The sequence below is a fragment of the Rousettus aegyptiacus genome, unplaced genomic scaffold, assembly GCF_014176215.1.
Source record: "Rousettus aegyptiacus isolate mRouAeg1 unplaced genomic scaffold, mRouAeg1.p scaffold_m13_p_1, whole genome shotgun sequence".
Taxonomy (NCBI): Eukaryota; Metazoa; Chordata; class Mammalia; order Chiroptera; family Pteropodidae; genus Rousettus; species Rousettus aegyptiacus.
In genome coordinates, this window is record NW_023416284.1 from 10,904,211 (window position 1) to 10,927,096 (window position 22,886).

Below are 22,886 nucleotides of genomic sequence, written 5' to 3' on the forward strand. Positions count from 1 at the left end.
TTTTTAAAAAAGCATGGTTGCACCATAAAGCATTTAACCAATCCCCTAGGGCTGGGCATGGGGGTTGCTTCTCACCCTGCCCTCTGATAAACAGTGCTGTGGGGAGCATCCTTCTCCTTGTGCTCAGGAGGGATCCGATCCTCAGTGCCGGGAAGGGGCCTGAAGGTGGGCACGGAGCACCCCTCCATCTCACCAGGCCCCGCCCTCTCCCTCCCTCTTGCCTGGCTGTAGGGAACCGGCTGGATGAGGGCTCGGACGTGGAGTCGGAACCGGACCTCCCCCTGAAGCGCAAGCAGCGCCGAAGCCGGACCACGTTCACAGCCGAACAGCTGGAGGAGCTGGAGAAGGCCTTCGAGAGGACGCACTACCCGGACATCTACACCCGCGAAGAGCTGGCGCAGAGGACCAAGCTGACCGAGGCGCGCGTCCAGGTGCGGAGGCGTCTCCGGTGTTCGCGCTGTCGGCATGACCCAGAGACTGTGGGACCGAGAAGGCGGGGGAGGCCAGGGTCTGGGGGTTCAGTGGGGGATCCTGCCGCAGGTGGCCTGGGGACCGCAGACAAGTAGTGCGGCCGGCACTAGATGCAGAGTGAGTGGGCAGCAAATGCTGATTTGCTGACTGACCAGCGGTGGTCGCCTGGGGGAAGCCAGGGGCTGGCCTGAGGCCTGTTGGATTGCATTCACCTCTGCAACGAGGACATCAGGAAAAAGAGGGAAGGAGGGTTGGTGGGAGAGAGGGAGATGTGGAGAAGACAAGAGCGAAAAAGAGAGAAAGGAAAAGGGAGAGAGAGGAAGGGAGACATGTATGGAGGGAGGAAGGAAGGAAAAGCAGCGGTTCAGCCGGAAGGGAGGGCTTGGGGGGTATTAACGCTCCCACTCTCTGATGAGGGGAGGAAGTAGTCGGGAGGAAAATATCTGAACAGGCCTAGCTTCCTAAGACAGGTAATGAGCTTCCCATCGTGGGAAGCATGCAAGCAGACTGGGCAGGCGTGTTTCCGGTGAGTTGGAAGCATCGGAGGGAGGCTGGGCAGACTGAGAACGCCGCCTCCACACCCTGGAGTGTGTGGTTCCTAACCATCATCAGGGCTGGGGGAAGGGGGCGTGCAGAAAGAGCAGAACCTGCCTGGGGTTCAAGGCCGGCCCCCCCGCCCGACTCCCTCAGGCTGAGCAATCAGGTCCCAAGGCCTACTGTCCAGAGAGTCTCTGGGGGCCAGGCTGGGAAGGGCTCGGGCCGGGTAGGGGAGGAGTAAGATCATGACACATAGCTCCTGTGGGAACCCGTTCTTGGCCTGTCTTCTTCCTGAATGGGGGAGGCAGGTCTGCCGAGGGGCCGCCCCAAACGTCTCACTGGGGGCACTTCCATGTGAGAGGAACCAGCTTTCGTTGGGTACCCACCTTGTGCCAGGCGCGGGGATTGGGGCTTCTCATGCATGACCCGGGGGAACCTCAGACCACCTCGGCAGGTCAGCACGGTCGCCCGCGAGCCACAGGCATAGACGCTGAGGCTCAGAGAAATGACGCGGCACAGAGCTCAACGGCAGCCGAGCTGGGCTTGGAGCTCCCTCCAGGTGCACGCCAAAGCCCAGGCTCTTAACATCTGGGAGAAATCTGACCGAAGAGCCCGGAATTGTAAAGCAATAGGGAAAGTTCTAGAAGGAAAGCGGCATTTAAGCAGTCCAGAAACCAGTGCACCTCCCTCCGCCCTCCCCACCCCCACTCCTGGAGTGGGGGACCCGTGGCTGCCTTTGAGGGAAACCCCGAGGGGCAGGGGCCAGGCGGCAGCAGGCAGCTCATCTCATTCCCTCCGCTCCTCTGGGGCTGATACCCGAGCCCGCCCCAGCCCCGGGCCGCCCTCCCCTGCCCTGATCCTCCTGCAGCTGTTCTCCTGGGCACATTCCTGGGTGCTTTCTCATTCCCACGTCTGGGGGCCGCGGCTGCTTCCCACCACCTTGAAGCCTGACCGCTCCTTGTAAAATTTCCTGGCTGTCAGGGCAGCGCTTTTATTGGCCCAGGGGACCCAGAAACAGGTGTCACTCAAGGTCCGAGGAGGGAGAGGAGTTGGGAACAGGGAAAACAGCCGGAGCCCAGGCAAACATCCTCCACATGCTGCCCCCCCCCCCAGACGCGGGGCTCCCCCAGGGCAGGGCTGGGTCTTAGTCCGAGAGCTTTCCCTGGGGAGGAAGGAACGATAAATGTCAATTGTCTTAAAGAATGAACAAAGGCTAACTAAAACAATGGAGGCAGGAATGGCGAAACGTTTGGCCTGGAGAACAGGAGACTTGGAGGACAGGGCTGCTCTGAGAGGCCTCAGAAGGCGGGACTGGGGCCAACAGGGAAATGTCCCAAGTCCCATATAAAGGTCTGCAGGGGCAAGAGCACAGGACTAGGAGCCACGAGTCTGGGTTCCCATGGGTCCCCGTCCTCCGATCAGCCGCGTCACTCACCTTCGACGGGTCAGTTTCCTCTCCTGAGACTTCATTTCCCATATGTAAATAAAGGGATCCTACCAAATGGTCTCTAAGGCCCCTCGAAGTTCTGGGATCCTTACTTATTTACAACAGTCAGGGCTGCCTTGTGAAGTGGGGAGAGCCCTGTTACCCAAAGTGCTCAAACGAAAGCACAAGTCGATCGGGGACCCGCCGCGGAGTGTGGCCGAACTGCTGGGGTTTACGGCTCTCTCCTTTTGGGCTCTCTTGGCCTCTGGTTCTAAGTATATAATTCAGGGACTTTGCAAGCCTATGCCATCCCTCCTCGGTGGCCTTGCGAGATGGGCAGGATAGCGGAGTGGTTCCCGGTAGTCTCAGAGTCGCGTGCCTAGGTGTGAATTTCAGCTCCATCACTCACTCCCTCTACCCTCAGTTTCCTCATCTGCAAAACGAAGACGGCAGGAATAGGACTGCCTCGCGCTGGGCATCACGTGGACACGTGGAGATGCGCGCACGCAATGGGAGGGAGAGGCCGGCGCACAGGGAGCCAGGGCTTTATTGCTAACACTCCACCCGTTCGTGGTGGGTCCAGTTCTGGCCACCTTGGAACTCCAGGTTCATTCGTCTGGCGCTCATTTATTGAGTGCCAACGGTGTGCCAGTCACTGTTCTAGGCACCGGGGGTTCAGCAGACAGAAATCTTTGCCCTCGTGGAGCTGATGTTCAAATAAACAAGTCTATAGGTAAACGTGTCAGACGAAGTTATAGTCATTGAAATGTGTCGCCACCCTCTGGCTCCCCGCCAGCCTTGCTTTTGAAGCCCGCAGGGTGTTATATGGCACCCCTGATGTCTGGTGGAGACACACCCCTGTCTCAGCCTGCAGAAAGCCCAAGCCACTGTGAAGAGCCGGAGAAGGGGTGTCAGGCAGGGGGACACATGCCTGGGGGGACCTTTCTCTAGAGGAATCTTCGTTTTAAATAGCTGGGGGCTGACCCCGACCTTGCATACGGATTCCTCAGAGGTAAACAAATCCATTGTGTCCCAAAGCCAAGATCCCTGAGCCCATGTTTCTTCTAGAAACAGAAGCTGCCCTGAACGGAATCCCATGTCAGCGGCACTATAGAGGAACTTGCTAAGTAGCAACTTAACCTGAGTCTTTTCATCACACTAGAGAACATGTACAGTGCCCTTCTTACATGCCGGGCACGGTGCCCAACACTTCACAGACATTGTCATCCTCGCCGTAATCCCAGGAGGAAAGTAGGTGGGTCTTATTAGTCTCTTCTCCGTTTCATAGGTAAGAAATCTGAGATTTCGCCGAGAGAAGTAACTTCCTAAAGACACAGTCAGTAAGCAGCTGTGCTGGGACTTGTACCCAAGTCCATCTGTCCGTCATGTTCTTTTCCTCTGCGCTCCCTTGAAGAAGGGCCAGAGGAAATATTCAACTCAGTAAACAAATACTTCCTATGGTGTCTGCCCTGCTAGGTGTGGAGGGAAGGATCAAAGGCAAATAATAAAATTCAGCTTTCAAAGGACTCTGCCCTGACCGGGGATTCTGGGCGGGGTGCTGGGGATGCCACTGTCCCTCCCAGAGCTCCCATTTCCCCATTTTTTCATTGCTGGCTAAGAACCCTCCCAGCTCAGCCCAGCTCAGCCGTCAGAGTTTGTAGTGGAATAATAGTTGTAAACGCTATTCTAAGCACTTTGCCTGTTGTTAACTCATTTGAAGTCCAGAGCTGCCTGGGAGCCGGGTACTATTATTAGCCACATGTTGTGAAGAAACTGAGGCACAGAGGGACAACAGAATTTACTCATCTTAGCCAGGAGTCAGAGGCAGGATTCGAACTCGGGCAGTCGGGCTCCAGGATCTCCGATTTTAACTTACCATCATGTTATGCTTTGTGAGGAAGGAAGTGCCTGTTGGGGCGGGGCGGAGCGGGGAAGGGGAGGCAGCAGCCCTGGAGGAACAACAAAAGAGGAGAGGTGAGAGAATGGACAGTCAAGGGCATGTCATCACCTCCAGGAAGGCCCCCCGGATTCTGAGAGGTGAAGTAGGAAACCTCTCCTCAGACCTCCTTAGAGCACTTTGCATGCCACTCTGTCACTGGAAAGCAACTCTTCTCGGACATGTCTGTCGTGTGTCCAGGCAGAGGGCAGTTTGAGGGCCAGGGCGGTGTCCTATTTGTCTCTCCCTTCTAGTGGCACAGCAGAGTCCCAGTAGAGGTTTGAGGTGAGAAGGAGGGAAGGAAGGAAGGTGAGAAGGGGAAAGAAAGAAGGGAAAGGAAGCACAGGAGGGAAGATGCCTCCAACTTTATTTCATAATCTTCGTTTGAGGGACAGACGGCCCGACCCTGAGGAAAAGCTGCCGCGTAACAAACTAGAACACATTTAAGTGATGCTCTGACCATCGTCAAGATCTTTGCCACATTCGCACATTATCCATATTGTTTACCTTTTTTTTTAAATAAAATCAAGATACTTTAAAGTAAAAGTGGATCTCAGTCTCACAAAGGAAGGCAACGGGAGGCCCCCGCGCACAAGGAAAACAAAAGAACGCGGAAAGAGTCCTGCAGGGAAAGGTCGCCTGCAAAGACAGCTCCCTGTGTGTCAGAGGGAGATGAGCTCGTGTTAGGAAGGCAGGAAGGATGGTGCAGTAGCGCCAGACCTAGACCTCCTCCTTCTCACCAGGAGGAGTGAGGCGCTTAGGGGTTATTATTTAATGTCCATGTCACTTGCCATCTGGGTCATCTCCTCAACTGGGAGCGACAGGAGTCCCACCCTTCGGGAAACACTGGATTAAAACAAAACCGTCCCCCACACTCCCCCCCGAAGCAGGGAGCAGGGGACACTGCCCCTTCCCCACAGTTCAGAGGCCTCCTGATTCGGACCCCCGCTTCCTGTGAATCTGAAACAGGCCAGAGCCGGCTGCTTGGTTCACCCAGCTTGGGGAGCGCAACACCATTTCTCCCCTGGGAGAAAAGACAGGCACATGCCCACCCCTCTGCTCAGCCAAGACCCCCTCCCGCACGTCAGCAGATAAGACCTAGAGATGTGGGGGTCTTAAATGATCCCATGCTGGGCAAAGTCGGGGTCTTCGCCCTACCGCGAAGGGGTCCCAAGTGAGCCTTGCGGCCCCAGCCCTGGCAAAGACACCCCAGAGCCATGTCTACCTTCCCTTGCTCGTTCATTCACTCATTTACTCATTCATTTATTCGTCCAGTCAGCAAGTATTGGGTGAGCCCCCATGGAGCAGTGAGCAGGGCTTCTGCCCACAGGGAAGGAGCCCGAGGAGGGCGTGAAGAGACGCACCACCAAGAATCAAGTAAATAGACGTGCTCGCGTGAGGCAAAGACAGAGAGCTGCCTGCACTCGCTTCCAGCCAGTGATTAGGGAATCAGAGCAGGAGGAGGCGTTTCGGCTGAGTCTGCAGGCCAAGTAGCCGGCTGCGGGAACAGTGTTCCGGCTACAGGGAACAGCGTAAGCAAAGCCCAGACGTGGAAAGGAGACCCCTCAGAACAGCTCCGGTTTCACACAGTCGTCCTCCTCTTTCTCGGGCCCGCCCTCGAACTCGTCGCAAATCCGGACTCTAGAAAGTCAGACTGATGATTTAAGCTTGAACCTTAGATCCGTTGCAGACTAGCCGTGTGCCTTGGGCAAATTATTTGACCTCTGTGAGCCTCAGTTTCCCCTTCTATGACATGTTTCGTGGGCATCCGTATGGACAGACAGGTGAAGCGTCATCGCAGGGCTTGGAGGAAGGGGAGACTCAAAGATGTTACTTCTCCGCTGACGCTTAACAGAGGCGGGCCTTCCCGGTCGAGGGGCCCTGTGCTGGGCGAGCCAAGTGGGGCCTCAGGCTCCAGGCAGAGAACGGGCTGTCACATCCGGGTCTGGCAGGGGGGTTAATTCAGTTGGCTTCCAGGTGTGTGGCTTCCTTCCTTGGAGGCTTCCTGGAGGAGGTAGGGAGCCAGCGTGTCTCAGAACAAGGACAGTCACCTGTTGACATCCCTTGGGGCAGGAAGAGCTGCAGCGGAAAGAGCCCTGGGCCAAGAGTCACACAGCCTGTAATGTGGGCACGTCACCCACTCTCCCTGGGTCCTAGTGTGTGTGTCTGTAAAATGGGGATAATGATAATAACGCTGCCAGGGGGTGCTCGCGAGGACGGAATGGAACCATGTCGATGAAAGCATTCTGCACACTGTCCCAAGCCGCGCCAAAGTGGGGATGTCCTCTGGGGGGGGGGGTGCTGGCTGGGTGGAGGGTGGTGGCCGGTGGGGGGAGGGGGACGGTTCTCGCTGAGTCTCAGCTCTCCGCCCGGAGCCAGGCTGAGACCTCCGTTCTCCACTCTCGATTCCCCCAGGTCTGGTTCAGTAACCGCCGTGCTCGCTGGCGTAAGCAAGCGGGAGCCAACCAGCTGGCGGCATTCAACCACCTCCTCCCGGGGGGCTTCCCGCCCACTGGCATGCCCACGCTGCCCCCGTACCAGCTGCCGGACTCCACCTACCCCAGCACCACCATCTCCCAAGGTGAGCCCGGGCCCCCTCCTGCATCTCGGCTGTACCCTCTGTCCCTTTTCCCTCGCCCCGGTCGTTTCTCTCTTTCTTAACAGAGTAGGAATAATAAGGGTTGTATGTTTATGACCATTCGTTTACCTTCGTTTGGACAGATTACTAAGACAAGAAAGGTGAGGTCCTGCCCTTGAGCTTCTTGGCTCTGACAACAGGTCACAGAGCATCCAGGTGGGGATTAATAAGGTTGCCTCCACGCAATGCCCACGATGCCCACGTTTAGAATAGAGCTTCTCAAACTGCAAGGTCACATGCACCTCCTGGAGTCTTATTAAGACGCAGAAGAGATGGTGACCCTTGGAGTGGGGGAAGCGTTCCTCCCTGCCCTCGCTGGGTCCAGTCCCGGATTCAGCCCTCCCCTTCCTCCTCCCACCCCGACTCCCAGCACAGGTCAGGACATTTGCCTCCTGAAGCCCCAGCCACCTTCTTTTAAAGGGCTGGCAGGCTGGAGCTCTGGGGACTGAGGAGAGAGGCAGGGGACTCTCCCAGGAGTTCTTGATGAGAAATTGAACCATTGCCAAGGATGACGGTCCCTTCCCCCGGAAAGCTGCGTGAGGGGTCCTGACAGAGCGGAATAGCAGCTGAACAGCCAGGCCCCACCAGTGCTGGTCTCCTCACCTCACACAAGTGCCCCAACCCTCTGAGCCTTGGTTTCTTTATCTATAAAATGGGAACCATGTTCTCGCTTCATAGCCTTAGATGGTGGTTGCAAAAGCACCCGGGAACTGGTTGGTGTTCGCAAAACGCTATCAGGACTGGCCTGGGTAGGTTAATGGAGTCCGCACTGAGGTCTGACTTTCAGTCCAGGTAACACTTATTGAGCACCTACTGTGTGCCAAGCACTGAGTAACAGAGCCAGCCTGCAGTTGCCTAAAGTTGCCTGGCATGTTGGTTGGCTGTTGGTCAGGACTTGGCCGGTCCCTAGTGCCCTGCCCAGAAGCCAGATCGTCCCATCCCAAGTCTCAAGAGGAGGGGGTCCCTCCCCTCCACTGGACGAGGACTGGGAGAAGGAGGCTCATCAGACAGGAGGCTCCTTCCCCGCCCCGGGAGGCCCACCCTCCGAGGAGAGGCCGCTTGCTCAGCTCTCTCCTGCGCCTCTCCGCAGATGGGGGCAGCACTGTGCACCGGCCCCAGCCCCTCCCGCCGTCCACCATGCACCAGGGGGGCCTGGCCGCGGCTGCCGCAGCCGCCGACACCAGCTCTGCCTACGGGGCGCGCCACAGCTTCTCCAGCTACTCGGACAGCTTCATGAACCCAGCGGCACCGTCCAGCCACATGAACCCTGTCAGCAACGGTCTGTCTCCTCAGGTAGGCGGCCTCGCCCCTCTGCCCGGGGCCCCATTGCCAGATGCCCACCGCCCAGCCGGCCGGGGGGCTGTAGGTGACGCAGGCTGGCTCCCCCTGGGGAAAGAACTCACTGGTCTCCACAAAACTGTGGGTCGTCAAGGACCTTGAGTTGAGACGCCTTCACTTGTCAGTATTCTGTGACCCTCCACCCTGGGTCTGTCTTCTCGAGCTGCAGACTGGGGTGACCCAGTGGGTAGATGCAGAGAAGGGCTTCCCATGATAGCTTTCTGTACTTCTTACCACCTAGAAACACACGGATATTGTGTTACAGACTTGTTTCTGGTCCCTCAGCCACCCAGAGCTTTATGAAACTGGTCCACCGCCCGCCTCGTGGCTGTTCAGGCCGTGAAAGTCGGGCATTTTCAGACAGCGCACTGGTGGGAGCCTTGCACCGTTTCCTGTGGGATGCTGACTGTGGTCGGGCTTTGTTCCAAAACCAGGAGTCCTTCCTGGATTCTGTCCCGTGCTCCGTGTCCCGCCTTTCACCAGGAGTGACCGATCAGTGAAAGGCGAGACCACATCTCATGGGTGGAGAGACTTGTATCTGAAGATCTAGACTGGAAACTCTAGTCCCGTGGGGTCTTGGATCTCTGATTGGTTGCCGGTTAAGTCACTTATTGTCTGGTGGTGCTGTTAGGAGTCCTGAGACCTACTTTAGATGCAGTTGGAAGGACAATGCTAAGGAGACAATGTTTGACAAACAGGACTGGATGATGCTGGAATTCCTGGTGAGTTTGAGGAATGGGCGAGTTCATTTTTGTAGGCATCCCCGTGGCCAAGACAATATAATTAGCATAGGACCTATTACCTAAAACAAAAAAAGGGGGCCAAAGAGGAGGTCAGCTGCATCTCCTGGTCACCTCCACCCAGCTACCTGTTTTTGTAAATAGAAGTTTTATTGGCACACAGCCACGCCCATTCATTTACGGATTTATTGCTGCTTTTGTGCTGAACAGCAGAGTTGAGAAGTTTCAAAAGAGACCATAGGGCCCCACAAAGCCTAAAATATTTGCTCTTTGGCCCTTACAGAAAAAGCCCCTTGGTCTAAAACATTTCCAAGAATGTTAGTTTTCTGCACGTTCCGAGTGCATTCCTGCTTGCCTCTATGAATAGGTGTAGTTGAGGGCTAATTGCATTACAGTCCCATCATTTACCTGCAAGTAAGTTCCCTCCCCTCTCTATACCTTGATTTTTCTCATTCATGAAATAGCGTGATACTCGCACTTACTTCACAGGGTCGTTGAGGGCTGAATGAGATAGATGATCTAGGGGAAGCCCTTCGCCCATGCCCCTGTGGAGTTGCGTGCTCGGTAACCATGAGCAGCCGAATGCTGAATCCCTAACTGGGATATGGCAAGTCTCCTCGAGGCAGCCTGCAGACTAGAATGCTGTTGCACTGGAACCCAACGGAGCTGCTTTGGGGTTCAAGGCCATGACCTCTGTCTCATTAGTGCTGAGGACTGACAGGCAAAGCTAACCTTCCAGAGGCAAGAGATGGACATGACAGGATTCCAGAGCCAGCTAAATGAGGATGGCCTTGGAGACCTTGGGCGTCCATGCCCAAGAATGTGGTCCAGGTCTGGCTTTATGGTACAAAACCAGATGGAGGAGCCCCCCTTGGCAATCTGAAGGACACTGAGGTTGTACAGGCTGGACACCTCATTTTATAGACAGAGGGCCCACCCAGGACACCATGACTGAGTCCAGGACACCTGGCTCCCTGACCACTGCTGTTCCCAGCCCGCCTGTCTTGATGTGGGCTGAAGTTTGTTCCCAAAACAATACTTTTGTCCCAGGGCAGAGGGGAAACTAGCAAATCAGGGGTCCCTGGCTTCTGGGTTGTGGTTCGGCGAGGGGATTGCAGAGTGAAGATGTTCCATGCACTGTCTGGGCCCAGAAATGAACCTCAGGGAGGGCGCGAAGAGGAAGAGAAACTGACCCACTAACGTGAGTGGCCAGATTCAGCCCAGCCTTCTCTGTGCCTGAGTCGGACCCTCGCCCCTCCTCCCAGAGACCCTCGGCAGCTTCCTCCCCATTCCTCAGGGCTGGGAGGCTGGGAGGCAGTGATGGATTGAGCGAACCTCGGAGTCTTACCCACAGGTTCCCACCAAAGGTGTGAAGACAGATGGAGGGTCTGACAAGGGCAGAGGGGACCAGGAGGTGAACAGCTGCTGGGGGTGGGGGAGGGGGGACTGTGTGCAGGGTGGACGCGAGGGCAGGGTGTGTGCTTCTGTGTGTGTGACCCTCCGGGGTTAAGCTCCAAACACTTCCTGGAGGAAGAGGGCGGCGAGGGGGGCTTTGGGTCTTGTACGTTTCTGAGCTCTGACACCCAGCGTACTCCTTCCTCCGTCTTAGAAGCCTCGCTGGACATCTTGAGCCCATCTCTCTGTGGTCTGGAGAGGGATAAGAGCCCTCCACCAAGACAGAACCACTCCCCATGCCCTGTTTCCCCAACAGGAGGGGCTTTTCCTAGCTTACCTGGGCAGGAAGGAGAGGATGGGCCCTGTCTGGGATGGGGCTTCCGCCGGGTCTGTGGGGCCGGCACATATTCCCTTCACCCAGAATTGCAGCTCCCTGCCATCGTCGCCCAGATAGCCTTGACTCTTGTTTTTCCAAAAGCCCAAGGGGATTACGTCAGGGGATGAAGTTAGGGCTCTCCTGAGCACCTGCTCGTTACACTGGCCAGCTTGCAGCTGTCTGGGGAAAACACAGCCCCTCCTGGGGAGTGATCCCGTCTCTGTCTCAGACCCAGCTCGAGAAGCGGGTGCTGTGAGCCTCGGGGACCCCATGGAGAAACTGCCCAGTAGAATTTCACCAAAAAGCCATGGAGTCATCTCAGCCCTGCACGTGACCCCTGACTCTAAGATAACAAATAGTCACGCAGTGCCTGCTGTGTGCCAGCTCCGCTCTGCCAGCGAGCACAGGGATGAAGACTCCTGTCCACGGGGCTGGCGGCGTCCCAGGGCAGAGAGACGACAAACATCACAGAACAGTGCATCGTACAATGCGTTTCATACCGACGTTGACAAGGACAGCAAAACTTTCTGAGGCCCTCTGATTTCAGACACTGTTCTGAGCGCATCTTATATGCTAACCTATTTACGGGGCAGAGCCAGGATTCAACAACCCTCGTCTCTAGAGCCTGAGCTCTTAACTACGCATGCCGCCCTCCTGCCTCAGAAACGCCCCCACTTGGTCTCCTTCATGGAGCTTGGCTGGCTGCAAGAAGAAGCCATCTCGGGAAGCTGGTCCCTTCAGCTTAGTGGAGGGGAAAATTTATTTAACTCATGATATGGATGAGAAGACTGAGGCCAGGACCACAGGTTAGGGACCAATGGGCAGAGCTGAGTAAAACAGGGTAGAAGCCACCCTAGAGGTTTGAGTAACCATGAGGCTTGGTTCCCTCGCAGCCCAGCCCTAACCTGCTTGCAAAGCCTGGTTTATAGGGTCAGGCATTCAGCACTCGGCACACACATGGATGTCCCCAGCTGTGTGCACGGGTCCTTCAGAAAAGGTTCGAGGAGACCTCTTTCTGATGACTCATCGGGGCCTGGGACTTGAAGAAACCCCAGCCCACGCTCTCCTCTTTGCTCCAGGTACTTGGAAAACAGCTCTGGGCAGCTTAGGACAAAAGGAAGCTTTTGTAACCTGCCCCACTCTGAGTAATCTGATGCCTGCCGACTGGTTGCTTCATAGCAGTCCTTGTCTAGGAATCACAGGCAGGAGGGAGGCAGGGCACCCTTTGAGGGGTAGAGGGCAGAGGTAGAAAGGAGACGCCCAGACCTGTCTTTAGGGATCCCCCAGTCTGACAGGGAGACACAGCCCTTGCCCCGAGGAGCTGCCGGTCTGAGAGGGGGGACCAGCTCCTGTCCTCAGGAGCTCATAATCCGATGGAAGAGGAAACCTGCTTGTCCTTAGGTGTCTTAGCCTGATGGCAGCGGGGCACAGCCCTCTCTCGACAGTGCCCAGTGTGACCGGGAGGCGGACGTCAGGAAATCGTTCACAGCTGCAGCACGTACCAGTCCAAGCTCCCAGGCAAAGAACCAGGAGCAAAACTCTGCCATTTCAAGGGTCATTGGGGCTGGAGGCCACAGGCAGGGTGCCGAGGGCTTCTTCAGGACCTGGGCAGGCGTGTCCCCAGGGGGCAGCCCTTAGCTGAAGCGTCTTTCTCCCCACACTGTTTAAGATGCAGACTCTAGCAGAGTTGGAAGTGGAAGTGGAAACTGAGGCCCAGAGAAGGGGAGAAAATTGCCCCCAGATCACAGTATCCCGCGTCACTTCGCAGCCGAGCTGGCGCTGGCACTCAGGGCCCCGGCCCCCGGCCCAGGGCTCTCGCCGCCGCCTCCGAGGAAGGGGGTGCTTCTGTCTTGCCGCTCCCACTCGTTTGGCTCCTTCGTAATGTCCCACATCCGTCATCCTCTTCGCTCCTCTCTGGAGCTTAAGACGAAGGAACCCGTAAAAAGGATTTACATATTTACCATTTCCCCCCACACTGAACTAATGAGAAATGTTCTCTGTGTGCACCGTTAATCACCTGGCCGCGATCACAGTAAACCGAGCCTTTTCGTCCTTGATTTCCTTTTCTCCTTTTCCTCCTGTGCCGTCATGACGACAGTGGCAGCCAACAGGGAGTACACAGGTGTGGTGGGCCGGCCGTGGAAGCAGCGAAGGGCTTTCCCTCGTTGAATCTTCGCAGTTATCTTGCGACCTTCATTTTACAGATGAGGAAACTGACTTGCCCAGGGCCATCCATCCATCCAACAGATATGTATGAAGCCCCTACCGTATGCCAGGCTCCTAGTAGGTTCTGGAAAGCGGCAGAGCTAGGATGCGAATGGTCTGGCTCCAGAGCCCACTCTGTTACCCTGTTGCATCCTCCGAGAGAGGTTGGGCCTGTGGTCCCCACGGGGAAGCTGAGGTTTGCAGCCTCGGGGGCCTAGGCAGGTTCAGAGCTTCCCCTCCTTCTGAGGCCAGGAGGAATAAGGCTCAAGGCTTTATTTCGATTTCCTGATGAACGGGGTCTCCTGAATGTTTCTCAACAGCAGATTCCCACCGACGCCCACCTGGCATCATTCGAGGCCTCCAGGGGAGCTAATCCAGCAAGGCGAGATGCTCCATCGGCTAATCACCTATGGGGTGCCAGATCCCATGCAAGCACTTTGCCTCCGTGAAGTCATTCAAGCCCCATAGAAGCTCTGCATGTGAGGAAACAGGCTCAGAGAGGTTAAGTAACTGGCCGAAGGCCACAGAGCAGATGAGTGGCAGAGACAGGATGCCAAGGCGGATCTGCGTGACCCCTGCACTGCTCCTTCCGGTGACCCTCAGCAGGATAAGATCAAGTCCACTCTTTCTAGGGAGCTGAGCTGTGCCCTCGTGGGGCAGGCACTGAAAATTCCTTTGCTTCTTTCTCCTCTCATTTCCTCTTTGTGTCCCCCCCCCCCTTTATTGGCGACACTGCGTTTATAATAAGCATTTAAAATGAGTCTTGCTGGACTAGGGACGAGGAAGGAGGAGGGAGTAAGAGATTTGTAGGCAGAAAGACGGGGAGGGGGATCGTGGGGTGTTAAATAGCCCAGAATTTTTTAAAAACTGATGCAAATCACTGGTAGGAGAGAAAATTATGTGCAATTACGTCCTGATATTGGAAGGTTTTGCCTAGCCCAGGCAACAAGATCTCATTAACAAGCAGAAAATAAGATTGAAATGGTGTGTAAAAGAGCCGAAAAATGAATTTGAATGCTGCGTTTGTCCACAATTACCCCCTCCTTCACACGTATTTTATTGCAATTTTTTTATTATTCTTAATCTCTCCGTTCCTCAAAGCAGATTGGGGACATCCTGGCATTACCGGGGCGTCGGGAGGAGGTGTGGAGGATTTCCTGCTCCCCTGAAAGGAGACCCTTCTCGCGCACATTTTCTGAGGTTGGGTTTTGGAGGGATCAGAATTCATTTCTCCGGCTTAGCGGGTTGTAGGAACACGGGGCTTTAACCCCAGCCGAGAGCTCCACTGGGCCCCGCCAAGCCCTTCCTTCTCCTCCCCTCCCTGGGGCTTTTCCATCTCCATCTTCCTCCCCTTTCCCTTCTCAGGGTCTCCTCCACACTTCCCCTTTTCCTGGAGGCCTCTCCCCACGGGGCCCCCAGGGCGAGAGAAACTGCATGGCCTTTGCAAAAGAGCAACTCTAGGTTAGAGATTCTGGTTCTGCCACTTACTAAGTTGCTGTGTGGCCCCGGGGCAGCCTGCTTACCCTCTCTGGGCTTCATTTCCTCATCTGGAAATGGGAGTGATGATCCCTCCCTCTCCAGGGTTCCGTGAGGACTAAGAGAGAATGTGAGCGAAGCGCCCGGCACATAGTAGGTGCTTAATAGATGTTCATTCTCCCCTGTCCCCCATCTGCGCCCCGGCCTCCAGCCTTGCCTTACTTCCATCTCTTCCTCCGTCCCTTCCCTTCCCTTCCCTCTTTCCTTCATTTCCTTCAGTTGGTTGGAAAACGCCTGAGTTGCTTTCCAATCCAGAACACGACTGGGTTCTACTGACCCCAGCCTCGGGAAGAGGGGACGCCGGGGTGCAGGTAACACTCCCCTCTGCAGAAAGCACAGGAAAGCGCTCTGGGGAAGGATGGGCTGGGATGCAAGGACTGACTAGTTCACACTGGAAGGGCACTGGCTCTGAGCGGCTTTCCCCGGGATTAGGAAAAGGCGAACTGAGTCACCCTCCTCCACCCCCATCCGCCCTCGATTTCTCACCGTTTCTCACCATGACCAAGGGCGAGGGCGTGGGGTCAGAGATCAGCTGTGGAAAGGGCCAAGAGTCTGTGGCCAGATTTTCTCGGACCTGCAGCCAAATGACATTTGACAGAGTTTGGCCTCCCCATACTCACAGACACCCCCACCAGCCAGCCCCTCATCACAGCCCTGATCAGAACACCAACTGGGGGCCGTAGGGACTGTCTACTCATCTCGTCAAGCACCCCCCCACACCCCGAGTGCCCGTTTCCCTTGACTCCTGGCCAGGCCAGCTACAAAGCTCAGAGAATTGGCCATGGGGCCTCGGGCATCCTCAAGCCCTTCCAGCCCCTGGGGGACAGATCCTGCCAAGATCCTGCTCTCACATCCAGTTCTGCCTTTGTCCATGGTTAACCTACCTCAGTGGGAAAAGTTGAGTTATTTCCCCCCTGGCAGCTCCTCGCCAAACAAAACCACCTGCTCACATCAATCAGAGAGGAGGCCCAGCTCCAGCCCACAGGGAGAGGGGCCTGGACAGAGACTCGTCTCCTGTGAAAACAGACCCGCGTTCATGTTGCTGCCTCTCTCGCCCCTTCTTCCTGGGTGGGGTGAAACAAGCGGGTGGGAGAGAGAAAGGTGAGACCAGGATCAGGAACTTTCCAGATTGCTGGTGAGAGGGGGCGTCATGCCTAGGCATGGGTCCTACTAGGAACTGGGAGACCTGGTTTATCGCCTGGCTTCTGGGTGACTTTGGGGTCTTTTTATCATTGAGGGAGAAGGAGGAGAACGACCCTGGCCTTTTCTCCTTTCTTAGAGGACTGAGTGGGATTCTGGGAAGGTGGTATCTTGAGCCCACCTCTCTGAGCCTGGACAGGAGATGTGAGCTGAGGACCGACCTCGAGGGGCCACTCTGGGAGTCTTTTTTTCCTGCCACCAAAACATCTGCAGCAGTCTAGACCCCACACCTTGAGAAAATGTAGGGAGAGCTTACCTGCCCCTGGGTCAAGGCCCATCCTAAACAGCAGAAGGAGAGTTCTTGATGCTTCCATACGCCATTTGCCGTCGGGGGTGACGGTCTTCAGTGGGCCCACAGTCGAGGCAGTGATAACAGGCGCACGACGATTCACATGGCAACATGTAGAACTCAGTGTCTGGCACATAGTAGGTCTCCAACCACTGTTGGTGACCCCCAGGCATGCTGCAGGCCTGGTGGCCCACAGCTGTGGTCTGTTCCCCAAAGCTTTTGGAGGCAACTGACCATTTAGTTAGCATTCGCATGTCATTACATACCGTTCCCTTCGAGTTCTTTTATCTCGCTCCTGTCGTTAACACAGCAGATAGGGAAGCTCAAAAAAGAAAGGCACACGGCTGTCTCAACTCTTACCAGGTATATCTAGGGGAAGACAGTTTTCCCCCCACCCCTGAAGAGCAATGAGAGAGTCTGTTTTTGATAATTTAGTAGGATTTCTGGTCAGACAGGATAGGAAGAGCAGAAGAGTTTAGAGAAGGGAGGACGTGGTCAGAAAAGGCTTCCTGGAGGAGGCATCTCGAAGGGGAAGTAGGATTGGCTCAGGGGAAAACAGGAAGGGATAGGAGGTTGATGTGGACCAGACAGCAGCAAATGATATGGCAAATACCAAACCAGTGTCTAATTCAGATACATCGCGGAGTCAGTGGAATGATCGTATGGACCAGGGTTTGGAGCCCAGGTCCTCTACTTACTTGCTCCGTGACCACAGGCAAGTTACACGAGCTCTCTGAGCCTCACTTTCCTCCTCATCAATAAAATGGGGTGATACTACTCGCCTTGCAGGATTATGAAAAATAAATGAGTCTATTTATGTGAAACAAGGAGTCGCATGCCCGGCATACAGGAAGAGCTTAATAAGTGATGGTTTTTCCCTCTCTGCTTCTCCCTGCCCTGCTTAGAAATTGAATTAGCCATGACCTGCTAGGTTTCTCTGGGTGATTTCTTTTCTGGAACTGGAGGTGCAGCGCAGCCTAAGCCAGGCCTGGCCACTGGTTGGAACATTGGCAGAGCTGAGTTCCCTCCTGGCTCTGCTTCTGACCCACTGTGTGAGCTCCCCTCCCTGGGCCTCAGTTTCCCTATTTATACAAAGAAAGAGATAGATGAACTAGGAAGGAACCTTCCTGCTCAGTCTGTGATTTCTGTGGGTTCTTTGTACAAGCACGTGAGTCATAGCTTCAAGTTCTGCGGGCGGGGCTGGCCCTCCTCTCTGTCCTGGGCCTCCTCCCCACCCTCCTGGGGCCTCAGGCTGGGCCTGCTGGGCTTCCCAGCAGGCTGGGGGTTTAGCTGTCCAGAGCTGCCTGGTTCAGTGGGAAAGAATGCAAATAGCGGATTTGTCTTTCCTTCTGATTAGCAAGGGGGCTCGAATGAGACAGTCCCAGCAGATAAGGGGAAGAAAATGAGGGAGATTAGCAATTAATACGGCAGGCGGACTCAGAGCTGTTCAGGCCTGTCCCTGGGGTCCCCAGTGGGAGGGAGGCCGCCGGGATGGCCAGCAACTGGACCTCAGAGGACAGGCAAGGCCCCAGGTAGGAGAGACAGGGGAGACTTCGAGGGTCCCCTAGGCCCGTGCTCTCTCCTGCCTCCAAGGCTTTGCACTGGCTGCCCCCTCCTCCAGGATCCTGCCGCCATCTCGGTCCTACTTTAAGACTTGACCTCTTCCAGGAGGCCGCCTCTCACCCCCTCGTGGTGGGTTAGCTGTGTTTCACTGTGCATTTATCACACTTTATCAGTATATTAAAAGTACCCGTGTTACTAGACAAATATTAAGTAATAATAATAATAATCATAGTTCGATTTTTTCGAGCACTCGCCACAGCCCAGATGCGGCACTAAATCTGTTACATGGGTATCTCATTCAATCTTCCTAATGTCTCCTTTGGAAGATGTTACGTCTGTCTTGCAAGTGGGAGGACAGAGGCACCAAGCAGTTTAAATAATTTGCCTAAGGTAAACTGCTAACAAGTGGCAGAGCCTAGACTTGAACCTACCCACCCACCCCCATCTGGTCCCAGGGACCGTGCTCTTACCGAGTACATGTCACAGAAATGGTCTGTTTTCTACTTGCTGCTGAGATCTTTGAGGGCCAGACATGCCTCTTTAATCTCTGCCATTCCCTGAGAGGCAGGAGCCCAGGGGTGTCAGGACCGAGGTTCTGCAGTCCCCAGCACTGTGATTCCAGACAGGTTCTTCTCTGCCTCAGTTTCCCCCTCTGTAAAGTGGGGCTAATAACAGTTCCTATCTCATAGAGTTAGTCTGAGGGGTGAGCATGTTAGTATATGCAAAGCAAGTCCGTGCCTGGCACAGTGCAGGGTAGCCATTTGCAGATGGGGGCTCTCAAGGCCGCAGAGCGGGTGGCTGTGGGGCCAGGCCCAGACCTCCTGTTGCAGAATGGATTTCCCCCCAGCATCTTTGGGTTCCCTGCTCCTTCCCGCCTCCCCATCTTGGCATCTGCACTGCCCCAACCTCATCCCCCAGGCCCCCTCTCTCCTGGCCCTCGCTCCAGCTGTGAACATTTCTCCAGTATCTTTGGGAGTGGGGAAAGGTGTTCTGAGCCACCCCAGGGTGGTAGCTGATGGGGAGTAAACAGCCAGAGGAAGCTCCTCCCCTGGGGCTTCTGGGAATACCACGCATCTCCCAGAAGTGGCCTCCAGGATCACCAGGGACCTTCGGAAGGTTGGGCCTGGCTGCCACCCCAACACCTGTGCAGTCTCAGCCAGTCACCCCACTCTGAACCTCTGTTTCCTTCTGGGTGACAAACCCCAGCACTTTATCTGGAGGAGGGGACAGCTCCCCCCTTCCCCCAACCCAGCCAGGCGTGCCCCCCCCCCCCACTTCCCTTCTCCTCCAGCCAGCCTTGCCTCCATGTCCTGTCACTCAGCCCAGAACTTTCTCTTGGGCCCAGCAATGGGAGGTGAATGTCGGATTCTTTCCTGCTCGCGGCCTGTGCTTCCCCTCCCTCAGGCCCCCTTTCCTCCCTCCAATTCTCGGTCCCCCAGCCCCTTCCCTCCCTTCGGCCCCCTTTCCCGTCCCCCCATGTGCCCCGCCCCGTGACATCCGCTCCCTGCTCCCTTCCTAAGCTTCCTTCCTATACCTCCCCAGACAGGGTGCTCCCTGCCCGGCTCCCCTGGGCCCAGCCTTCCTCCCTCCTTCCTGTCTTCTTTCAGACCTCCTTTTTCTCCCTCCTTCCATCCCTCAAATCCAGCCCCCCTTCCCATTCTCTTCTCCTTAATCTGTCATTCTTCTCAAGCTCCTGTCTCAGGTCCCGATTCCCCCGCGAGCACCTCTTCTTTCTCCGTCCTCGGCCCCTCCCCGCCCCTCCGGCCCCCTTCCCATTTCTCCTTTCCCAGTTCCTCGCGTCTCTCGGACCCGTGCAGCTCGCTAATGCTGGGCTCAGAGGCTGGGCTGCGCGCAGGTTCTGGGGGACCCGGACGACTAGGGACGGGGCAGGGGTGGGAGCGGGGAGGGGGATGGGGGGAAGGGGGGGCTCGGGCCAGATCCGCGCCGCAGCGCCCCCCCCACCCCCACCCCGCGCTACGCCGCTGCCGCCGCCGCGCCTTTGATCCATGGCCCGAGGCCGCCTGACAGTGGAAAATGCGGGGAGACAAAACCACTCAGTCAAAGTGATTCCCAACAACTGTCTCCCCGAGATAAGGAAGCGCTCGGGCTCGGCGGCCTGTTTAATTCCTGCTGCCCGGCCCGGGATGGGGAGCAGCAGAGGGCCGGCCGCCCCCGGAACGCCCGGCCGCCCGCCTGGCCCGTGCCCGGCGCGGGCCCCGAGGTCGCGGGTCCTTCCTCCGCCATCCGCTCCGTCGGTCCCGGGGCGCACGGTGGCTGAGGGTCCGGGCCGGCGAGGCCGAGGCGGCCGGCCTGCTCCAGGAGAGAAGCAGACAGGCACTTAACTTCCTTGGCAGCGCCTGCAGTGAGGGCTTCCTCCCCGTCCCCCTCCCGTTCACTGCGTCCCCTTCGCCAGCGCACTTGCTGGAACATTCGCACCCTCCCTTCTCGTCGCTAACCTATTTCTCTCTCTCTGGCCTCAGCTCAGAGGTCACTTCTTCCCAGAAGCCTTCCCTGACCCTCCAGTCTAGGTGGCCGTACTTCCTCCCCCGGTAGCAGTTTTGCCTTTAAATTCTAACTTTGCGGACACTGCTCTCTCCCCCTGAGGCAAGGATGGGTCTCTCCTGGTGGCCTGTGTTTCCCTCACAAAGCCTGGCACCGAGGTCCCATTCTGTGTCTGGCACGTGGCACTGCCTTTAAGGACCTTCCAGTTAGTTCTGCAAGAGTGGGTGGCTGTGGGGCCAGGCCCAGACCTCCTGTTTCAGAATGGCTGTGGCTATGGCCAAATTGTTTCAGAGGGTCAGTGCACAGCCTTTACAGTCCTCTCTGCCTCTGCTCTAAGTGGAGGGCACAACCCCCCCCCCCCACTTTGACGTAAAGCCCTGGGAAATGTTTTCAAGCATCGAGCACCAAAGGAGGGGAGGAGGAGACCTGGGTGGGGTGTGTGAGGGAGGCCCACTCTGCCCAGCTCCTGGCCTCCATCCTGCTCGTCTCTTGGGGGCCAGCAGAGACTGCTAGGGGATTAAGGTTCTGTGAGGGCTCTGGCAAGTGTCTTACACAAAGGAGATACATCCAGGCTGAAATTGAGATGCGATGTCCCCCAGGTAAGAAGTTCTCGAGCCTAACCCCAGGGGCCACCCTCGGTTCCCCGCCACTGATAATGCTCTCTCCAACCCCAAACTCCCCAAGCGTCCTTCCCTGAGCCCCTGGGTGCTGACTCCAACCCCAGCCAACTCCATTCTCCTTCTCTAAGCCTCTGGGGAGAAGCAGCTGTCTCAGCTGGGGTCCTGCCCTGCTTTGACCCCTGAAGAAGCGGGGTTGCTGTTCCAGGGTCGTTACTGTCTATATGATGACATACCTAATTTGTTCAGAACCTGACACATTAGTTGTTTGATCCTTACTGAGCCTCAAGGGCCTGGAATCATCATGCCCATTTTGCAGACTCAGAGAAGTAAAGTTCAAAGTCAGCAGCAAGGGACAATGTCAGAATCCAAAACCCAGGTCTGCCTGATGCCAGAGATGAAATTCTCTCTTCAGTCTGGTCAGCACTTTAACACATTCCCAGGGGACTCGCATGCCTAGGAAAGTTTGAAAAGCACTGGCCATGCCCTCCCCCACTCCCCAGCTCTCAGATGCCCCATTAGCTGCCTGCAGTGACTTCAGAGTGGCACACCCTGGATAGCAGAGGATCAGAAAAGAGGAGGCCTGGGAGAGAAGCCAAAATCCCTCAGAAGCCCAGAGCAAGAAGCAGAGACTGGGGGAAGTGGGCTGAGAGTTCCTCCAGTTTTGTGCTCACAACCAGCTGGACCAGGGTACAAGGCTGGCACCCCAGCCTAGCGGGCTCATCCCAGGGGCTCTGAACTCCGGGGCTGATTCAGGAGGTGCCTCTTGCTGGAGGTATGCAGGAGCGGTGGGCAGAGGGGTGTGGAAGCGGACAGACAGACTGACAGACCCAGAAAGACAATCAGAGTGTGAGATGCTGGTGGAGAGAAGGGAGGTGGGTCCAGACCTACTGCAAAACAGGCGTGGAAAGGGAGGGAATGGAAGAGCGGTGGGGACAGAGGGGGGAGAGGGAGACAGAGAGTCTGGGAGAGAAGCACGTGGAGAGAGAGGCGGAGAGAGACACCCAGAGACTGAGAGGGGCAGAAAAAGGACGGGAAAGAGAAACGAGGGGAGGCCGTGGATGACAGAGCGAGGAGTGATGGAGGGTCACGAACACAATCGAAGGGAGGTGAACTCACAGGGCGCCAAGACAGGAAGGAGGACCCCGAAGCTGGAGAGGGCTGTGGGTGCAGAGGGAGGGCTTGAGGGAGACGAAGACACAGCTCTGCGGTCAGACAGACTGGAGTTGGAATCCGGCCCCACCGCCCCCTAGCTGGGTGCCTTGGGGGGGAAGGGAACTTGGCCTTGGGTTTTTCCATCAGTGGGAACGGCAGCAGCAGAATGGTCCCTCCGTCCTCCACCTGCCGGAGCCCAACTTCTCTCCATGCTCCTTTCTCCTCCTCACAGTCCAGGTGTCTGGCAGGGACCTTTACCCAGGCAAACGGGGCTGCCTGGGCCTGAACTCCAGATGCCCCGTTCCCAGCCTTGGCCTCCTGATGTGGCAGTGGTTGGTCCCAGAGCCCCAGGATCCCAGGGTGAGAAGTCCTGCCCTTTTGCCAAGTGTTTCCCTTTAGTTCCAGATGCCACCCTGACAGGTGCTTCCCTGTGATTAATGTCCCCAACCCCGAGGCCTGGGACCAGCCCCGCCTCCCCAAACCAGAGTTGGCGGGCAGTGGGTAGCACAGGGACCGAGCCTTCCGGAATCCCTTCCTGGTCCCTCCCTCTTCCTGGATCTCAAAGCCACCCTCAGATGAGCCAGTTAACTGTTGCTGAGTTTTTGTTCAAGTCTCTGTTTTGAGTCTTTATCTGTGTGATGGTGTTACCTAGTAATCCTGCTGCCATGATCAGGAGGTTGAGTCAGAGAAGCACCCAGAGCCCCTTGGGGCAAAGCAGAGAGGCCTCTGGAGGCCTGCTGAGGGGCCCCCCGCAGCCCCAGTAACAGTCAATAATGGTGGACGTGGGCTGACTTCAGCTCTGTCAGTGACACGGCTTGGTGAACTTGACAGTCATCAGGTCGTTTATGGGGCACACAGGATCCAGCAACCTGAAGGCCCTGTGCAGAATGGCAGAGATGGGGGCCATAGGTAATTGGGGGTCGAGCCAGGTTGTTTAGGGGACTGCTGTCAGAGTTAGGGAC

General features: G+C 56.4%; 1 protein-coding gene across 3 annotated transcripts in view; it reads left to right on the forward strand.

Moving 5' to 3' along the window:
- The window catches only part of PAX7 (paired box 7), a 95,245-nt gene that overhangs the window by 52,180 nt on the left and 20,179 nt on the right, over positions 1-22,886 (forward strand). For 2 of the 3 annotated variants that reach the window (XM_016128250.2, XM_016128251.2), the window contains exons 5-7: positions 232-431; positions 6,786-6,951; positions 8,099-8,301. In XM_016128250.2, the coding sequence (XP_015983736.1) occupies positions 232-431; positions 6,786-6,951; positions 8,099-8,301 (569 nt within the window). Of the gene's footprint in view, positions 1-231; positions 432-6,785; positions 6,952-7,686; positions 7,696-8,098; positions 8,302-22,886 lie in introns of all 3 variants that reach the window. The other variant, XM_016128252.2, reaches the window with a different exon arrangement.